The 19,584-nt window shown below is 61.8% G+C and overlaps 1 protein-coding gene across 3 annotated transcripts in view; it reads left to right on the forward strand.

The window, feature by feature from the left end:
* Celf5 (CUGBP Elav-like family member 5) overlaps positions 1-19,341 on the forward strand; it is a 40,370-nt gene extending 21,029 nt beyond the window's left edge. Inside the window, exons 3-12 of one of the 3 annotated variants that reach the window (XM_047531009.1) lie at positions 3,652-3,703; positions 5,271-5,399; positions 6,484-6,563; positions 8,169-8,315; positions 9,078-9,219; positions 9,300-9,446; positions 11,029-11,091; positions 12,012-12,095; positions 14,712-14,855; positions 16,018-19,341. In XM_047531009.1, coding sequence (XP_047386965.1) covers positions 3,652-3,703; positions 5,271-5,399; positions 6,484-6,563; positions 8,169-8,315; positions 9,078-9,219; positions 9,300-9,446; positions 11,029-11,091; positions 12,012-12,095; positions 14,712-14,855; positions 16,018-16,145 — 1,116 coding nt within the window. In that variant the 3' untranslated portion in view covers positions 16,146-19,341. The other 2 variants (XM_047531011.1, XM_047531010.1) reach the window with 2 other exon arrangements.
* Positions 19,342-19,584: the final 243 nt, after the last annotated feature.

Genomic DNA, 19,584 nt, shown 5'->3' on the forward strand with positions numbered 1-19,584 from the left:
TCTCAGAGGGGCCCTCGGATGCCAGGATGAGGAACCGGCGTCCACCCAGGGCAACAGGGAGGTATGGCAGCACGCGGCGCGGGAAGGGCTGGGTCTGTTGCGTGGCAGAGGCGGGGGTCCAGGCGGGCGAGGAGGACGTGGGGTGTGGGTGGGCAGCCAGATGGGCGTCCGCCCTCCTTCCTTCCCCGCGCACCATCTGGTTGGGGTCTCCCCTGGGCCCAAAGTCTTCTAAGGCACAACTTTTCAAATGTGGTGGATTCTTGGCTCCCTCGGGGCGGCAGAGACCCCTCCTGAGCCCCTCCGTTCCCCATTGCTTCTCCAGAGGCATGTGGTCGGGCTGGAGTCGCCCAGCGGCTGGGAGCAGAGCGCCAACTGGGTCCCACGCCAAGTGTGTGCCCACCCCTCCTAAAGGCCCCGGACACCCGGGGAGCCCCAGGCCCTCCCTAGGTGGAGGCAGGGGGAGTCCTCAGAGGACCCCAGGAAACCGGCAGAACCTGGCTGCTTCTGCCGCCTCCCCTTCCTTTCTGGTATCCCATCTGTGAAGTGGGAGCGAGTGTCCGCGGCTCTCCCTGCTGCGTGGAGATCAAATGGGCCGCCCTGCGATGCTGCGGCGTGGGGAGTTGTCAGAGCACCCGGCGCCCACTCATGCTTCAGAGCCCCTGCGGGCTCTGTCTTCAGTGCGGCCCCGGCAACTTCTGGCTCTTCACCATTCTCTGCTCCAGCCCTGGTCCTTCTTCCCTCCACCGGGCCCTGACCCCATGAAAGGGGCAGGGTCTGCCAGTCTCCCCTTCAGCAGACGACTATGGGGGCCCCTCCTTGGGATCCCAAAATTTCTCAACTTGGACACACCGGAAATGTTGTCGAATACATAAAAAGAGGAAGGGAGGGGTCAGGGAAGGGCTGCAGAGATGGGGAGCCAGAGAAGGTGGAGGAGAGAGGGAGGGCATTCGGCAGAGACCTCGGTGGGACAGATGGAGAGAGGGAGCCGGAAGGAGGTGGGCAGAGGCAGATGGGCGGCAGGGGCGACAGGAGGGGTGGCGCGGGGCCCGAGTCTGCGTGCGCTGTGCGCGCGCCTGTGCGCCCGGGGCGGCCGGGCGGGCGGGCGGCCGCACGTGGATGCCAGCCTGGCGCGCGTCTCCGGCCGGTGGGTAAGGCGGGCGCCGGGCTGCGGGGCGGGCAGCGCCGGGCCTTAGAGACCGGCGGCGGCGTGGGGATCTGGGGAGGAGAGGGCTACCCACGCGCTCCTCGGCCGGATTAGGACCCCCTTCCCCACCACCAGGCTGACCCAGGAGGAGGCGGAAGCTCCCAGCTCCAGCGGCGGAAGGGCGGGGGATGGGGAGCAGGTACCCAGGCCCCGAGAATAGGTGGGGGAGGGTTGGGTGATGGGGGCGGATTCTCTCCCGCGGCTGCCCCTCCCTCCCTCGGCCCATCCATCTCTCAAAGATTATATTTAAATATCTCTTTTGTGCAAGGCAGGAGCTGGGCTCGCCCCTAAGAGGCGGTTTCCATGGCAACAACAATTGCCAGCTTCCGTGTGGTGAATCAGCGTTGCCATGGTAACCCCATCCTCATCTGCCCAAGGTGCTGGGAGTAGGGAGGAGGTGAGGGCCAGCGGAGGCGGATGGGAGAGGAGGGGCAGCAGGAGCTAGATCCCAGGTGCCCCTGGCCCCCCACGTCTGGCCACCCCAACCCAGACGCTGATCGCATCTGGTTGAAATAATCTCCCCTCTACCTCCAGCTAGCAGGGTGTGGCACCCAGGTGCAGAGGGCCCGGGGGTGGGGGGCAGCGGGCCGATGGATGGGGGAAGGGAGGGGTGCTTTGGGGCTTTCCTAGGTGGTCTGAGGCTGTGGCTGCCAGTGGCTTTGGGGCAGGAGCTGGGCTGGGGAAATTGGGAGCGTCGGGATAAGCAGAGGCCTCCCTGGTTCTGGGGCTCCTAAGGCTGAGTTCAAATCCAAGCAGCCCACACGAGCCCAGCCCGACGAGCACGCAGAAAGGGGGCGGGTGTCAGAAGGGGAGGGTCTTAGCGAGGGAGGAGGGGAATCCTGCGAGGGGGAGGGGACTCAGCAAAGGGAGGGGCTCCAGAGGGAGGGAACCGGACAGGGGAAGGGCGCAGAGGGGGGCGCACTTGGACTGAGGGGGCCTGAGTGGAGGTGGGCTTGCCGCGGGGACCGGGTCTGAGAAGGTGGGATCCGAGGGGAAGGAGTTCAGAGGGGCGGAGCCGGCGGGAGGAGGGAGCGGCGGGGCTGGGCCGCGCGGGTGGAGCCTGGCGTCTGCGGTCCACCGGGCCTTCCTGCCGAGCTGTCTGCAGCCGCACGTCTGTCTGGGTCTTGATTTTGGCATCGGGAAGGTGGGTGCACACTGTGCCTGTCTCGGGTTGTCGGGCAGTCTCGCCGTGATTGAAAAGCCGATGCCTTTTCAAGGGGCCTTCTCCGTGCCAGACATCGAAAGGCAGAGAGGTGGAAAGTGCACCCTGGAGCCCTCAGGGCTGAGGGAATGTCCCTCCCGGGAGGGCCTAGTTCCAGCCAGGGGCGTCTTTCTATGCTGGTGGACATAGGCCACTTCCTTCTGGACGTTCAGTTCTGCAAGTTCCTCTGATTTCTCCACATCCTACCCTGTGTGGGTTGACGCAGTGGTCCCCAGTTGGAGGGAGACAGCAAGACAGACACTTCCGGCCCTCAGGCGGAGGGGGCCAGGAGCCCAGGGGGTAGGAGGATTGCCAGCCCCGGGTTTTAGAGTTGGGTTTTGAAGGATGAACGCGTTCACCCAAGCCTCCACTTTGGGAGGAGAACCCTGTCCCAGGGCGAGTACCTGCCTCCCCTACTTTCTGATTTCAGATATGCACATTAGCTGGCGCCCAGGACTCTGCATGCTGCGGAGGTGCAGCGGGGGGAAAGTACCTTCTATGGAACATGGCTTTCAGTGCTTGGGGTTGGGGACAGGGGAATCCTGAACAATGGAACAATGGGTCCAGATGACTTGCTGGTCCACACAGATATGACAGTCCTTCTACCCAAAGCTCAGGGATCTGGCTAAAAGTAGTTGCCTGTGGTGTATCTGTTAGCTACTGCTGAGTAACACACAGTCCCAGGCTCTTTATTTGTTGGTGACTCTGGGTTGGCAAAGGCAGTGTGAACTCGCTAGATGATCCTTCTGCTGGCCCCTCCTGGGGGTCATTCAGTAGCTCACCCAAGTTTGCCCCCTGGCATCTCAGGGTTCCAAAAGGCAGGAGGGAAGGGACAGGCCCCCTGAGTCCCAGGCTTAGAACTTCCGACACATTCTGCTGGTCAGAACAAGTCAGAGAGCCAAGTCCAGGTGCTGGGACTGGGAAGTAGAGTCCACTTCTTTATGGTGGGAGCCACAAGGTGACGTCACATACAAGGTCAAGAGGAATGGGGCCATCCTTGCAAACAGCCTGTCGGGTGTGGGAGGCAGTCTTCCTGGAGGGAGGGATGATTGTCACTGGGTCCTGAAAGGTCCCACCCTGGGACCTGTGTGTCCTTCAGTTTGGGACGTTAGTGGGGGCTGTGGGCTGGCGGATCCTGAAGCGAGGGAGGTGCACATAGTGCCCAGCCAGGCTCAGGAGTGGCCCCTTAATCCGCCTGCCCACTGCCCACTGCCCACCTTGACTTTGCCCTCCCCTCTCTCCACAGATGGCGCGGCCAATCCAGGTGAAGCCAGCAGACAGCGAGAGCCGCGGAGGTAGTTGTCATCTCTCCACGGCTGCCAGGCTGGGGTCGGCAGGGGAACAGGGAGGAGGGAAATCCCTTCCTACCTGTCACTGCAGGGGACAGTGGGTGGGGCCTGTGGATGGCAGATGCAGCTGGCCTCAGCTGCAGGAGCTTTGGCGGTCACATGTGGCTCGCGCCCCCTGGTGGTGGGACAGGTCCAGGAATGGGTTCTGCCCAAGTGCGGCTGCTTGCAAATACCCCACCCCTTTCAGGGCGTGCTAATGGGGGTCTTCAGAGAGGACCGGTCCCGAGGGCTGTGGGTCGTTCTCTGGGACGCACGTGTGCATATTTGCACGTGTGTGTGCGAGTGCATTCCTGTGTCCACACACATGCAAGCCTGTGTGCGTGCACAGCTGTGCCTGGCCTGTGTGTGGGCATGTGTGTTCACGCACGTGTACTTGGCCGGTGGAGGCTGGGGCCACCGTGTGCGGCCGATGCCGGTGTGGGGCTGTGCCTCTGGGAGGTGTGACCCATCCTCACTGGCTCCGAGGCTAGTCATTCGTGGGCATTTCATATCCTCTCCCTAGCCTGGGTGGAGGGGAGCTACTGGAGAGACCGAGGGGGGCAGGCGTGGGGCAGGGCCGTTAGGACCGCTGTGCCTGTGTAGGAGCCTGGTAAACCAGACTGGGTGGTGAACAACTTTCACTTTCTGCCCTGGCTGCCAAGGTGGGAAGGAGGAGAGGGGCAGGGCCATGTCTGCCGGACTGTTTCTCTCTCCTTTTCCTCTCCTTGTTTCTCTGGTTCTTTCTACTCTCCCTCTCTCTTCTTCTCCCTGATGCTCAGTCTCTCTGCTTCTCTCTCCCCCACCCTCATGAGTGACAGCTGCCCGAGAAGGGTTTCCATAGAAACCAGCTCACCATCCCCGGGAGATGAAGCTGCCACTTTCCTGATTACCAGGGAGCAGTGCCATTATAGAGGGCACAGCTCTGGTGCCTCACATGAGAGAGGCTGGCCCAGCCTCTGGCCTCGGACTCAGGCAGGTCCAGCCAGCCCCTGACCCAGGCATGCCAGATGGGGCTCCACGCACCCTGGCACCTGGTCCTGGTGCACACGCCCTCTCTCCTTGGACATTGGTTGCCTGTGCCCCCCAGCCCCAGCAGGGTTGGGCAGGGGGTTCTGCTGGGCACTGCTGAGAGCAGGTACCCAGGCTTGCAGGCTTGGAGGGAGGTGGGCAGGCAGGCAGGGACCTGGGCCTGGCAAGGCAGTACGCAGCAACCTGGTACTGTGTGCGGGTTCCTGGGTGCACAGGAGGGAGACCGTCTTTGCCCAGGAGTAGCCAAACAGAGCGCGGGATGCCGGGGAGGGCATCCCAAGTGGGCGCAAAGCCTGGGAGATGGGAACATGCAGGGTACAGAGCAGGTCGGAGGGAACTGGGCAGGCACAGACTGGCCTCTTTGCCGGGAGGCTGTGTCCCCCGATCCCGATCTGCACAAGCAGAACCTGAGCCAGCAGAACCCGGTGGACGCTGTCCATGCCGCACTGGAGAGCCAGAGGAATCACCGAGGCCCAGGACTCGACTGAGGTGGTGTCTCCGCCCACAGGGGACCGGAAGCTGTTTGTGGGGATGCTGAACAAGCAGCAGTCGGAGGAGGACGTGCTGCGGCTCTTCCAGCCCTTCGGGGTCATCGATGAGTGCACCGTGCTCCGGGGGCCTGACGGCAGCAGCAAAGGTGACGGGCGGGGCGGGGCCTGGAAAGGGGGCGGGGCCGCGGGAGGGGAAGCGGGCGGGCCAGCGGCCTGTGGGCGGGGCCAGCGGGAGGGGCGGGCGGCTGATGGCCGGTGGCCGTGGGCGCGCCGGGGAGAGGGCCACCGGGTTCCACCTGCGTGCCCTCGGCTGGTCTGGGGCAGCTGCGTCCGGGCCTCGGTGTCCCCGACCTGGAATGTCTCGGTCGGGATCTGCGCCAGTGTCCGAATGAGGGCTCTCCGCCGGCCCTCGCGCGTCTCACCGGACCGACCGGACCCAATAGTCTCTTCTTTGTTGAAATTGAGATGTAATCCACACACCATAAAATCCACCCTTTTAAAGCGTGTAATGAAGCGCTTTTTAGAACAGTCACAAAATCGTGCTGCCATCTGCCTAATCCCGGAACATTTCGCCAGAGCTGCCTGGCCCTTCCTCCTGCTGTGGGACGTGCCCGCGGTCTCTGTGTGCCCTGGGGCCTCTGTCCATGCGGCTGTCTGGCTGAACTTGCGGTGTCTGGTGGTCCGGTGTGTCTGCCCCATGCTGCGGGTGTACGTGCCTGGGTCTGCCCTGGCGTGGTGGCCCACCGCCCGGTCTGTACGCCTCCGGAGGCCGTGCACTTAGCCTGACTGCCTCAAGACTCTGGGTCTAGTGGTGTGTCCTCTCCATCCCGCACATCTGGTGACAGCATCTGGACTTTCTGTGGGTGCTGGACTGTTTTCCAGGCCTGGCCCTCCCTCATTCTAACGGACAGGACTCCCCATGGTGCCCGTGCACTGTCCACATCTGTGCGTGACTGACAGCCCCTCTGCTCATTTGTCTGAACCACTGGCAGACAGCTGCTTTTCTGTGACCCACTGGGAGTCCAGTGGCCAAGGCTGCCGTCTCTCTCTGGCTGGCTGGGCCACCGTCGGACACTGGCTCCCTCTGGTCGTGTACCAGTCTGAACAAGTGGCTGCTGTCTTTAGCCTCCAACTGTGCAGCTGTCCGGCTGTGCTGCTGGCCAGGCAGGGCTCCCTGCGGCCCCGGCTCCTCGTCCTCTGAACCCTCCCCCTCCCCCTGTCTTGGAGCAGGCTGTGCCTTCGTGAAGTTCTCGTCTCACACAGAGGCCCAAGCGGCCATCCACGCCCTCCATGGCAGCCAGACCATGCCGGTGAGTACAGTGCCCTGGGCACAGGCAGAGTGAGGGGGACCTGGACCAAGCACTGCACCCAGCCAGCAGCCGCTGGCTCTTCCTCAGCGAGGGCGCAGGTGGAGGAGGCTGGGGAAGGTGTAGGGGTGCGCACTTGAGTTAGTGTATGTGCCTGCCAGACCCGAGTGTGCAACCGTGGGTGTGCCTGGATGACAGGGCAGTGCGTGTGTGTGTGCTGCAGTTCTGTGCAGGGCTGGGGTGCCTGTGTGTGGTTGTATCCCCGCCTGTATGTGCAGGTGGCGTGTGTGCACATTTGAGTGTGCGCAGGTCTGGGTGAGCACAAATGGCGCACGTGGATAGGTGGGACCGTGTGTACACGTGTGTGTGTGTGTGTCCCAGAGGGGGACAGAACTGGGGAACATGACAAGGACAAAGCCTGGGTGCTGGGGATGGCAGCCAGGAGGGACATGGAAGATGGGGCCAGAGGCCCAGCAGTTCAAGACTGAAGAGCACTGGCCTTCTCTTGAGGCAGTGGGGAGCCACAGAGAAGGTAGAGTGAGGGAGAGCCCAGCCAGTAGCAAATATTCCTTTGGGTCAAACTAGGGGGCAAGACTGGCGGCCTGGACTCGGGTCCAGGTAGGGAGGGTTAGGCCTGAACCGGGGCCAGGCGGACAGAAGGGCTGGTCTGGAAAGAAAATGGGGTGACCGCGTGGGTCCCGTTGGCCCACTGACCCTGGTGCAGGCAGGAAGCATGTCTGGGCTCTGCAGCAGGGACAGCTGAGGAGGACCATGAGGCTTGCATGCCCTGTCCCCAGGGAGGGGCCCAGGAGCCACTGCTGCTGCCTGTGCATGTCCTCATCTGCCAGCCTCAGGGCCAGCGCTCCGCAGCTGTCCTCCGGCTCCTCAGGCCCAGGCTGTCCCTGACTGGAGCGGGAGGACGGCGGGAGGGAGCTCTCTGCCGACTAGCACAGAGGCCGCGGTGTGTCTGGGGCTGGAGGAAGGCTTCTCCCTTCCCAGCCCGGGTCAGGTGTGCGCCGCCTGTTAGGGTGGAGAGCTGCCCCTGTGCCCCGGCTTCTCTGGCGCCCATCTGGGCCTGTTCCTGTGTCCTGATGCAAAGAAAGCCCTGCTGGCCGCGGCCTGGGCCGCCCTGGGCTGCCTGCTGGTGTTACACCCATTTGCCAGCCTGGCTGTGTGGCACCTGTCCCATAGTCCCCTGTCCCATACTCCCCCGTCCCATAGTCCCCTGTCCCATACTCCCCCGTCCCATAGTCCCCCGTCCCATAGTCCCCCGTCCCATAGTCCCCTGTCCCCTAGTCCCGCCCCCGTCCTAGCAGGTGCGCGTTTTAGCTCTTGTTTGGTGTGGGGTGACAGTCACATAGGTTGCTGGCAACGCACTGTTCCCCAGACGCGGCCCAGGCCTGGACACACGTGTGCAGAGGCCAGGCCCGGGATGTTGACCGCCACCTGGGCTTCCGGTGGCCCTGGCCCCTTCAGCTGTGAGCCTGTGGACATGGCTGGGAGCACTGGCGCCGGCTCCCCACGCGAGGGGCCTGAGCCACCAGGGCTTGGGGACCCCGGCCCTGGCTACCTCCTGCCCTTCTTCCCCTGCTTGCCAACACCCCGCAGGGAGCCTCCTCCAGCCTGGTGGTCAAGTTCGCAGACACAGACAAGGAGCGGACGTTGCGGCGCATGCAGCAGATGGTGGGCCAGCTGGGCATCCTGACGCCCTCCCTCACCCTGCCCTTCAGCCCCTACAGTGCCTACGCCCAGGCTGTGAGTGGCCCCGCGGACGTGTGCCCGGCACTCCCAAGACTGCGCTGGAGACGCAGGCGGCCTCTCCCTCCTGCCCAGAGGGCCCGCCTCTTCGCCCTCTTCCTGTGTCCTGCTCCACCTCTCTGACTCAGGACCCTATCCTGGGTGGCTGAGCCCCCAACTCCAACCTGGTTCCTAAGCCTCAGACCAAGAAGAGCCCCTTCCTGTGAACTGAACCCCAAGTCTAGGCTAAAACTCTTAATTCTGGACAACCAGGCTCAGCCACCAAATCCAGATTGAGCCCCAACCCCAACTTGAGACCAAACTCAGACTGAGTCCCTAATCCAGACTGTATCCTGGCCCTGGACTAAACCCTAATCTCAAATTAAGACCTACCCTTGGGCTGAACCAAGATCCTGGCTGTCCCAGGTCTAGATTAGGTCCAATTCTGGCTAAAACTCCAAATCCAGGCTGACCCTGAGTCTGACCTGCTTGAGCCCTGACCCCAGGGTAAGCTTCAGTTTCCAGCTCAGCCCTGAACCAGACTGAGCCTTGATCCCAGGCTGAGCTTTAAGTCCTGACTGAGCCTTGATCCCAGCCTGGGCTTTAAGTCCTGACTGAGCCTTGATCCCAGCCTGGGCTTTAAGTCCTGACTGAGCCTTGATCCCAGCCTGGGCCCAGATGTCCCCAGCACGGCATGCTCTTTACCCCTGCTGGACCAGGCCTCATCCCTAGGGCCCTCTCAGGGCAGACTGTGCCCACTGACGCCCTATCTACCCCCAGCTCATGCAGCAGCAGACGACCGTCCTGTCCACCTCGGGCAGCTACCTGAGCCCTGGAGTGGCCTTCTCACCCTGCCACATCCAGCAGATTGGTGCCGTCAGCCTTAATGGGCTGCCCACCACGCCCATCGCTCCTGCCTCTGGTGAGCATCAGGGGCCTCAGGAAGGGCGGGCAGGACCCCGACCCAGCAGCCGAGGCTCCTGACCCTCTTCCACTCCACAGGGCTGCACTCGCCCCCGCTGCTCGGCACCGCTGCGGTGCCTGGCCTCGTGGCTCCTATCACCAATGGCTTCGCAGGTGTTGTGCCCTTCCCTGGTGGACACCCTGCCCTGGAGACTGTATATGCCAATGGCCTCGTGCCCTACCCAGGTAACTCAGGGTGGTCCCCTGGAGCCCAGTGGGGCAAGCATGAGTCCTTATCCCATGGTACCCAGGGAACAGAAGGGCAGGACAAAGGAGTCCCAGCAGAGCAGATGTGAGCTATGGTCACAGGAAGGGAGGTCTTGGCAGGGCGGATAAACAGAGGAACTACATCTGGATGGTTCTGGGTTCGAATTGCAGTTTGGTGGCCCAGGGTTGTTTCTTTAACTCTTGAGTCTCAGCTCATCCAGAAAATGGGGCCAAGGTGTGGTGGTGCACACCTGTAATCCCAGCAGCTTGGGAGGCTGACGCAGGAGGATCGTAAGTTCAAGGCCAGTCTCCACAACTTAGCAAGGCCCTGTCTCAGATATTAAAAAGGGCTGGGGATGTGGCTCAGTGGTGCAGTGCCCCTGGATTCACACCCCAGAACGGAAAAGCAAAGCCAGAAAACAGAAATAAGGCAAATGCATCGCCTCACAAGGTCGCATTGACAGTGAGCCCGTCACGAAGGCACTTCGTCCCCTGGAGGAGCAGCAGCGCCAAGAGCCTTAGGTTTTAATGCCCCAGCTGGGGAAGGATGGACGCCCACATCCATTCACTCCATGGATGAATGTTGACCATGCGCCAGTTAGGACTGCGCCTGTCCTCCTGAAACACGTCCCACTGTCCTCTACCTTACACCATGACTTCAGGACAAACCTCTTCCAAAACATTCTGTCACTAAGTCATCTCTGCCATGGAGGAGAACGGGTTTGAACCCCTTTATTTAGTAGTAATTGGAGGCGCAGGACGTTGCACAAATAGTACAGAGCAGCTCCAGAGCTGCCCGGCCCCACCTACGTGGATCTCCCGGCTGACGCCCACACCACCTCGGTGGGCCGACAAAACCAGAAAACTGACCTGGCATAGTGCAGTCAGCTCCAGACCTTATTTGGACTTTGCCATTTTTACGTGCCGGTGTGTGCGTGTGTGTGCGCGCGCAAGCGTCTGAGGCATTTTGTTACAGAGATCTGCATAACCACCACAATCAAGAAACCTTTCCATTTCCACAAAGTCACTCTTACCATCCTTTTATAGGCCTCCATGCGGTCCTCCAGTGGCCTCTGTGCTGGTTGTGGGGGTCAGGACAGCTTCTCCCCTCTCCTCTCCTAGTGGCAGCCAGGAGGTCTCAGCTGAATGGGGGATCCATAGGACATCTGATGTACAGGAAGGGGATGGGGCAGGCGTGAGCAGCGAAGGGCTGAAGTGCTGCTGAATCCAGAGACCAAGGGAGGGACCAGGGTCACCCCTAGAAGTCGAAGGCGTCAGGGTGGGAGAGCGAGGTGAGGGGGATGGTTAAATTCCTTTGGAGCCTGAGAAACCTGGGTTCCAGTCTGGCTTCTGCCATTTGCTGAGTGGTTCAGTGCCAGAGACTTCACCTCTCAGCCTCAGTTTCTCCATCTGTGAGATGGGGTCACACCCACAAAGGGTTCAGCAAAGAAGCGGAGCTGGGGCGGATGTCTGTTGCTCTCCCACCTGCCCTTAGGGGCCTGGGGTGACTGGAAGACTTTCGCCGCCCCTGCCCCACCCCACTCCTCCATCTGTCCCGCAGCTCAGAGCCCCACGATGGCCGAAACGCTCCACCCCGCCTTCTCCGGAGTCCAGCAGTACACAGGTAGGGAGGCAGCTCGGCCGGACCGAGCGGACCCCGCCCCTTCTGCACCGACCACTTCCGATTCTGGCCACACCCGCAGGGCCTCCCTCTCCTCTGGCCTCCGGTGCCCAGTCACACCCCTGCCTCTGGCTCACCTTCTCAGCTCACGCCCCTGGCCCATGTCCTGCATTCATCTCCTGGCCATGTTCCTGGCCGCCCTCCTGCCAGCCCCAAAACCAGAGCCCCGAAGTGGACCGGTCCCTTAGGGCCTGGGCTTCACCACAGCCCCGGCCGCTTAAGTTTGTGCTGCGGTGTGGAGCCTCCCCTTCACCACGCCTCCGGCCCTCGCCCAGTCCCGCCCGGCCCATTCCCCTGGTCGGGGACTGACCACGACTTTGCCAGAGCCTCAGCCCCGCCTCTGGCTCCTCTTCCGAAGGCCTGGTGGTGGCCTCGCCCCCCTGCCATGGCCCTGCCCGCTCCACTGTGGCCTCTGCCCTTCCCTCCTCTGGGGGCCACCCAGGTAGCCCCTCTTCCATGTGGCCGTGGCCCTGCCCCTGCCCCTTGCTGGACCGGCTCTGTGTCGGCGCCCCTCGATTGGCGTTCCCGCGCCCCGCCCGGCCCCGCCCGGCCCCGCCCCCCTTGTGGTCGCTGCTCCGCCCCCTGAGTGTTGCTCCGCCCCGCTGCTCTGTAGCGGCCCACCCTTCGAGTCTGGGCCCCGCCCCTGCCCTGCCCTGCCCGGCCCCGCCCCTGCTCCGCCCCCAGAGCGTTGCTCCGCCCCGCTGCTCTGTAGCGGCCCACCCTTCGAGTCAGGGCCCCGCCCCTTCCCTGCCCGGCCCCGCCCCTGCGCCCTGGCCCCGCCCCGCGGCTTGGCCCCGCCCCGCCCGCGCCGCCCGGCTCCGCCTCACGCCCGCTCGCGGGGTGTCTCGCTCCGGTCTCCGCAGCCATGTACCCCACCGCGGCCATCACGCCCATCGCGCACAGCGTGCCCCAGCCGCCGCCCCTCCTGCAGCAGCAGCAGCGAGAAGGTGAGGCGGCCGTGACCTCCCCGGGCGCCAGCCCCCCCTCTGACCTCCACCTGCCGCACCTCCGGGGTTTTCTTTGGCCACGGCATCTCCCTCTCAGCCTCTGTTACCTCCCCTGGACAGTGGGAACCGTGCGAGGCCCGGCCCGTGTGGAACAGCAGTGGCCCCTACCAACCTCTCCAGAGGTCTGGAATTTGGGAGAGAAAACCCTTTCTGAGGGGGGGCATGGCTTCCGCGATGAGCCTTGGGTAAGCCGAGGCCTCTCCAGGAGGGAGGCAGGAGAGAGTCAGGGGTCTGACAACCCAGGTTCTAGACCGTGCATTTCTGACTTGGAGGCCCCTAGCCGACCCTGTGCTTCAGTTTCGTCATATGCAACACGGGCGTGCATTTGGGCGCAGAGGTGTGAGTGGGAGTGAGCAATGGCTGATCCTGACACATAGTAGGTCCTCAGCACCCAAGGGGGCCCTTCCTCTCTTTAACCTATGTATCAGTGTGTGTTGGGGAGGGGGTCCAGCCAGAAAGGCTCTAGACTGTCCCAGGGCAAGGCCCCTGACTGATGGCTTGGCCCCTGGACTGAGTTCTCCCTTGACATCTGCCTGTGGATGGGGACACTGCCAGGGTGCAGGCGCCAACTTTGGAGGTGAGCCCTGGGATGAGGGGGCTCCCCTGACTGCCAACCAGCTGCTTCGCTATCCTGGGTCAGATAGCACGTCCATGGAGGTTGTGTGAAAAGCCTCTACCCCAGATACATGTGTTTGTCTAAGGCGAGGCCAGCAGCCGATGTCAGGCATTTCCCAGCACCCCACAGCACCCCTATTTTCCTACCACAGGATGGCACCAGCAGGGACTTCAGAGAAAACTCTGAAGCGTCACTGTCCTTTTGGGGGGGATGACTCTGGCCTGGGTGTCTCCTCCAAGCTCCTTCTCCACCTCCACCCTCAACCCAAGTTTGCCTGAGACACACCCTGTCCTCCGCACCCACAGGTTTGCTGTCAAGGATTCACCAACATCAGATGGAAATATTGCACTGAATGCTTGTGGACTGGCCCCTGCCCTTATTCCCTGTGCAGTGCAGTGTAGCTGCCGTGTTCACGTGGTTGACTGGGTCAGGGTGCTAGTCGTCCACGATGACCTAAGTCTGCGGGGGGACCAGCAGGTCCATCAGACCCAGCATCTGAGACTGGTGTCTGCGGGGCCCTGGCAGCCGTCTCGGGAGGCTGCTGTGGTGCGGCGTGTGCACTCTGCAGCATCACCAGCATGAGTCCCAAACCCAAAGAGGGGCCGGAGATCAACAGTCCAAACCCACCAGCAGCCTGTCAAAGAAAAAAGGCGGAACCTAGTAGGAGTGTTCTCAGCCTTCTGCCCCTTAAATGACCATGAGCGCGTGGCCACTGCCCCGGGGCACACCGTGGTGGGGGAGGCCTGAGGTCTGCACGTGGCTGCGGCGGCCGCGTGTTACTGTGGAAAGGTGGAAGGAGGGTGGAGTCAGGTGGGGGGCTCCGTCCGGCGGGCCGCAGTTTGTGGTGCGCGTGCGCTTGCTGTGTGTCCTTGGGAGGTGTGATTCTGGTGGCTCTGGTTTTCCGCAGTCACCCAGTGTTGGGGGCAGTAAACAAACACAGAATTCAGGTTACGCTCAGAATCACCCTGGCACCTGCCAGTTATGTTGGAACAAACGTGAACTCCACTCCGAGCCTGATCGCAGAGCTGTGGTCCTCACGAGGAAGGGCCGGGCCATGGCTGCGTCCGGCTGTGTGCCGTGGTGGGAGGGGAGGGATCTGCGTGGGGGGCTGGCGGCTTAGGACATTCGGGGCTTTAGAGTGCCATTGCTGCTTAATTTATAATTTTATATTAGCCAGGCCCTGGGGATTATTTGGGTTGGGGATGGTTGGAAGGATTAATTGTGACTCTTTTAACAACAATTTCTGCTTGGTATGACATATCCCTGCTCAGTGACCTATTGTTCCTGTATGTCTGGGGTTCAGGACTGAAAAACCATGTTGATTTCATCTGAGTTTCTTTTTGCACCATCTGACTTTTGAAAATTACCGGAGGCTTGGGGGATTCTCCCTGTGTAGGGCTTGAGAGTCCGGAAATGTTTTGTTTTATTTTGCGATGATTGGACTTTCTCAAAAGTTAATTTTATTTCAAGGGGGTGCTGGGTTTGGGGCCCGAGGCCTTGCACTTGCTAAGCCCCTTTCCTCCGGGCTGCCCTGCTTGAGGGTTGTGGCAGTGGCACCTTAAAACACTTAAGGACTAAGGAATGATCGCAGAGATACGGCCAAGTGCCCTGGTGCCCAGGCCCAGTTCACTGGCTGTCGGTGGCCTGGGGCGGGGCGCAGGGTGGGTTTTCTGGAGGTCTGGGTGGTCCGGGAGTCTGGACTAGACTAGCTGGCGTGCCAGTTCCTGGGCCCGACCCCTCCTGCCCGCGTGCCTGAGGGTGGGATCGGACTGAACGGGGAATGGCGGTCTGTCCCTCGCTCCCCCCTCCAGGCTGCGGCTTCCGCGCGGCCTCCCCGACCCCGGCAGCTGGACGCCAGGATGTGGTCCGGACAGCGCCCCTCCCCGGGGGTCCGCCTCCTCTCCTTGGGGGCTTTATGTCTTTCTCTCCCCCACCTGCAGGTCCCGAAGGCTGTAACCTGTTTATCTACCACCTCCCCCAGGAGTTTGGAGACATGGAGCTGACGCAGATGTTCCTGCCCTTCGGCAGTATCATCTCCTCCAAGGTGTTCATGGATCGGGCCACCAACCAGAGCAAGTGTTTCGGTGAGTGGAGGCCCTAGAGCGGGGACGGGCGGCCGTGGCCAGCCACAGCGCAGGTCTAGGCCGAAGGAAGCACATTCATATTCAGAAGGTGCACTTATGGAGTGCCACTGCATGCCGGCACTTTCCTCATATCCCTTTCAAAGCCCGTCAACCCAGAGCTACTGTGTGCACCCACTGTGTGCCGGGCACCGTGCCAGGCGCGGCGTGCAGCACCCACGGAGGCCAGCGGAAGGCCAGGGACTCCGCCCTCCTGTGGCGCAGGCAGCCCACGAGGGCCATCACGGGGCAGTGGTGGGAAGGGAAGAGTGTCCCCGTTCGCGGAGGGAGGAAAGGATGTCTCAAAATGGGCAGGCAACAGGACTGGGGTCACCATGGAGGAAGGGACGCGACCGCGCCCCTCCCGGCCCCTGCCCTACTCCCAGGGAGGGGAGAGAAGGGGTGGGCCCTCGGCGTGGCCTTCGGGTCATCTGCCTCCTCTGGGCCCATTTCCCAAACAGCACAGTGGGGTCAGTCAGAGGTGATTGTGACCAGCAGGACGTCAGACCCTGTCCCCAGCTGTAGGTGGGTCCCAAGCTCTTCCCAGGCAGTGGCCAGGCGGGCAGGACCCAAGCCACTCTGTCCCCGCTCTCTCTCCACCTCCGCCTGCTGCTCATGCTCCCCACCTGGAGGGCCTTTGCTCCCCTGGCCTCCGCCTGGTCCTCAGGAAGCCTGTGAGACCGGGAGGCAGGGTTGGTGGCCTGGAGGTGCCGGGTGGAGGAGCCGGTTTGGTGAACACCTAAGGAGGGCTGCTCAGGAAGGGGCGGGGTGTTCCTGAGGGCCGGCCTCCGGGAGGCTGCTGGACACAGCGAAGCAGGCCCGACAGAGGACAGGGAGGGGAGGGGAGGAGTGTCCTTGAGGGAGACGCCCTGGAGACAGGGTCTCTCGGGAGCAGGGTGGCTTCCGGGGCTGACGGAGGCAGGCGTCCTGGGGGAGAGGAAAGAACGTGGCTCTGGGACCCACCTGTCTCCCTTGCCAGATGGGAAGTTCCTGCAGCTTGGACCCCAGGTCGGGAGTGAGCTCCCCGTCCACAGAGGAATGCGAGTCCAGAGACAGCAGCACAGAGCCAGGGCCGCCGCCGCGTGTCCTCTGGCAGCCCCACCTCACCGCCACCCCGTCTCCGCAGGCTTCGTGAGCTTTGACAACCCTGCCAGCGCCCAGACCGCCATCCAGGCCATGAACGGCTTCCAGATCGGCACCAAGAGGCTCAAGGTGCAGCTGAAGCGGCCCAAAGACCCCGGACACCCCTACTGACCGTGCCCACAGCCGCCCCGAGGCTGCGGGCCTGGCCCAGGTGAGCCGCCAGGCGGCCCCGTGCCCCGCCCCAGCCCCGTGTCGTCCACACCCTCCTCCCCTCGCTTACTCTCCAAACCCTCCCCCGGGGGATGCTGCAGGAGGCGACAAGAAGCCCCCAGGCCGGGTTGGCAGGGACAGAGTTGGACAAAGACGCCCCGATAACCCTGTGGCCAGGGCTGGACCAGAGGGCGGGATCAGGGTGGGGAGGGGGGTCCACTGAGGCTGGCTGGGGAGGGGCTTCGGGAGGAGGTTCTGAAGGATGAAGAGAAGTTCACACGGGAAGCCAGCCTTGGCCTGTGAGGCATGGTGGGGAGGCTTCTGCCCCGTCCTGTGGGTCTGTTCCCTGCGGGAAAGCCCTAACCCAGAGGAAGAAGGTTCAACGCACACCCCAGACCCTGGCCCTGAGGTGGGGACCTCAATATCCAGCGTGGAACTGGGGCTGGAGCAGAGGAGGTGGGGACAGCACCCGAGGCCCCTGCTCCCCCTCCCCGCCAGCTCGACAGGCCCCAGCTTCCCTTGTGTAACACGTACCCAGGGGGCTGATGAGAAGGTGGAGCGGATGTCCCGCCAACCACTGTGCAGAAAACCCCAAACAAAACCCCAAGCATGTTTTGCATCAGAACAAACACACTTATTGGCAGTTTCTCTGGCAACGGAATAGTAAGCTAAGGGGTCTCTGTGGAAACAGGAAGCTGGTCCCAAATCTGGACCAGTTTCATCTGCGCAGTGGGCTCCCAAGGAAGGATCCGCCCAGGGACCTGCTGGGTCTTTTTGCAGCCGAGCCCAGAACCCACCACCTAAAAAGCTCTGGATGATTTGTTTTGATTCTTTTTTTTAAATCACCCTGGCCATCATCATCAGAGAACCTCTCTGGGGTCTGGCACGAAGTAGGTGCTCAGCTAGAGCCTGTTAGTGTGTCTTAGAATCCGTGGGGCACAGGGGCAGATTGGAGGGGACCCTACCTGCACGGTCAGGCACTGCGGGAAAGTGCCTTTGGGGACCACCAACCGGAAGCCACAGCAGAGACCACACTGCCGTCCACTCACTATGCGCTCTCAGCTGGCAACCCTCACTGAGCCTACTGTGTGCTCGGCTGTCACCAGCGTCTGGGTACTCAACTGCCAATGAGCGAGAACACGGGAGGCGCAGGGGGAGAAACTGGCTTCTGGACTTTTAAATGGCTGGGAGCCGGAAGGGGTCAGAAAAGAAGCGCCCTTGTCCCATTTGTCCCCAGAACCAGGGGCTGTGCTCTCTGGACAAGATGGACCTTGGGTTTCCAGCCCCCACCTGGCCGGGGCGAGGCAGAGGCGGCGTCCTAGGCAGGTGCCCCAGGACTGCTCCTTGACCCCCGCCCCCAGGCGAGGGGCCTCCCCCCAGGAGGCTTCCCCTCCCACCGGGACTTTCCCATAAGTCACAACCGTGTCTGGACACCAGCCCGCCCCTCCCCTTCTCCCTTGCCCATCCCCAAAATGTGAACCCTTCTGAGGCCACAGTGAGAGGCCTTCTGGTCTGTCCTGGGCTCACCCGCTGCCCCCGACTTTAGGACCTTCCTTGCCTGTCGGACCCCCTGGGTGGCTTCCCAGAAGGAAATCACAGCTTTTCCTATATATATACATATATATATGCGTATATACAGAGAGCTATAGACAGTATATATATATATTTTTGAGTATTGATCATGGGGCCAAACTTTTCCGACTTCCTTCCATCTAAGAGGTGACCCTGAGCCGGTCACTCCGCAGGGATGGAGGAGGGGTCGAGGCTGGCCGGGCGGCCAGGTGCCCGTCCACCCACAGCTGGAACATCAGGCCAGGAATGCGCCAACAGAAATACCTCTGGGACTTTGGGCCCCCGCCACCCCTGATTCTCGCGGGCCTCTGACCCGGCCAGCTGGAGCGTCCCTGACCGGGCGGCTGCTCTCAGGAGCCCCCGCCAGGGCCTGCCTTCCTGTGGCACACGGAGCCCCTCTGGCCCCACGCCCTTCTCTGCCCCACCCCTCAGTCATAGCCTTACTGTGTGACCAGTAGCCCTTAGCTTTCCGCCGGGGCAGCCAGGGCTGGGGGAGGCCCTGTCCCTCACTGCCCGCTCCGGGCAGGCAGCCATCGTCCCTGCCTTTGAATCACCAGCCTCGAATTTAAGGTCTTGTAACCACGATCGCCAAGCGTGTCGGACGCGCCCAACCCGACTGACTGCCCAAGCACCCCTTTATGGAAGACCGTGACCTTGATAGTGACCTTCATACCTCGACAGATTCTTTCTTTCTTTCTTTCTTTCAGTCTTTTTGAGCAGGTACAAAGAAAAGAAAAAATGGGGGGAAATCAGCGATAACAGGTGTTTGTTTCTAGCTGGGGGGTCTGGGGGCGCCTCCTGTACAGCCACCGGCCGCCGCGCCCCCTCCAAGCACAGAGGCATGTCCGTCTGGACGTCCAGCCGGGCCTCTTGCCAGATGAGGCTCCGGATGACTTAAGCTCAAAAACAAAAGGAATTTCTAAGAGGAGAAAGAGACACAGCATTCCCTTCTGTTTCTACCAAAACGTGTTGACTGACCTGGGGGGGAAACCACAGCAAAAACAGAAAAGACAAAAAAAATACAAAAAACAAAACAAAACAAAAAAAAAAGGAAAAGAAAAGAAAAAACTCCTGGCAAACTCGTTTCGGTGTTCCAGAGTTTGGTGATTGTCCCGAGACACTCCTGTGCGTGCCTGTGTCCCGTCCCCGCCTGCGCCCGCGAGTGCTGCGCAGCCTCGCGGGGCCCGGCACCCGCCCCGCGGGCCTGCGGGAGTGCGCGCGGCGCCGGGAGGTGTCGATAGTCCATGTTTACTGGCTGTAAATACCATTTTTATACTCCACATCGAGACCTGCGTGATTTGTACGATGTACTTTATTTCTGCTACGAGTACTTTCATGAAGTTTCAACCTCGACCGACTTTCTCACACGCACACGCGTGCACACGCACACACACACACACACACACACACGAGGGCAGGGCGAGGACTCGGAATCTTGGGTTGACGTGGTTTGGCTTTCGTGTCAGCAGATTTCCTGTGCCTGGAGAGGTCCTTGTCACTTTTGAGGTGTTCAGGTGAGAAGCGACAAGCGTCTCCACGTCCAAACGCCGCTCTTTGGTCTGAGAAAAACTAAAAGTTTATTTAATAAAAGTTTTACTTGCTAAAGACCCGCCTCCCGCCTCGTTTTCCCTCTTGTGGATGAAGAACAAGCAGACCTGACTGTCGGGCGCCAGGCTCGAGAGAAAACCAGACTTAGGACGAGGGGACCTGGAGGAGACGATCCGAGTCACAAGGAAACGCCCATCCGGGTCCACGGGGTCGGTCCAGGGGCCGTGGGGTTGGTCCAGAAGCCCGAGAAGTGTCTGCCCTTTTTCCAAAAGCAGCAGGT

The sequence above is a fragment of the Sciurus carolinensis genome, chromosome 17 (assembly GCF_902686445.1).
Source record: "Sciurus carolinensis chromosome 17, mSciCar1.2, whole genome shotgun sequence".
In the NCBI taxonomy this organism is placed as follows: domain Eukaryota; kingdom Metazoa; phylum Chordata; class Mammalia; order Rodentia; family Sciuridae; genus Sciurus; species Sciurus carolinensis.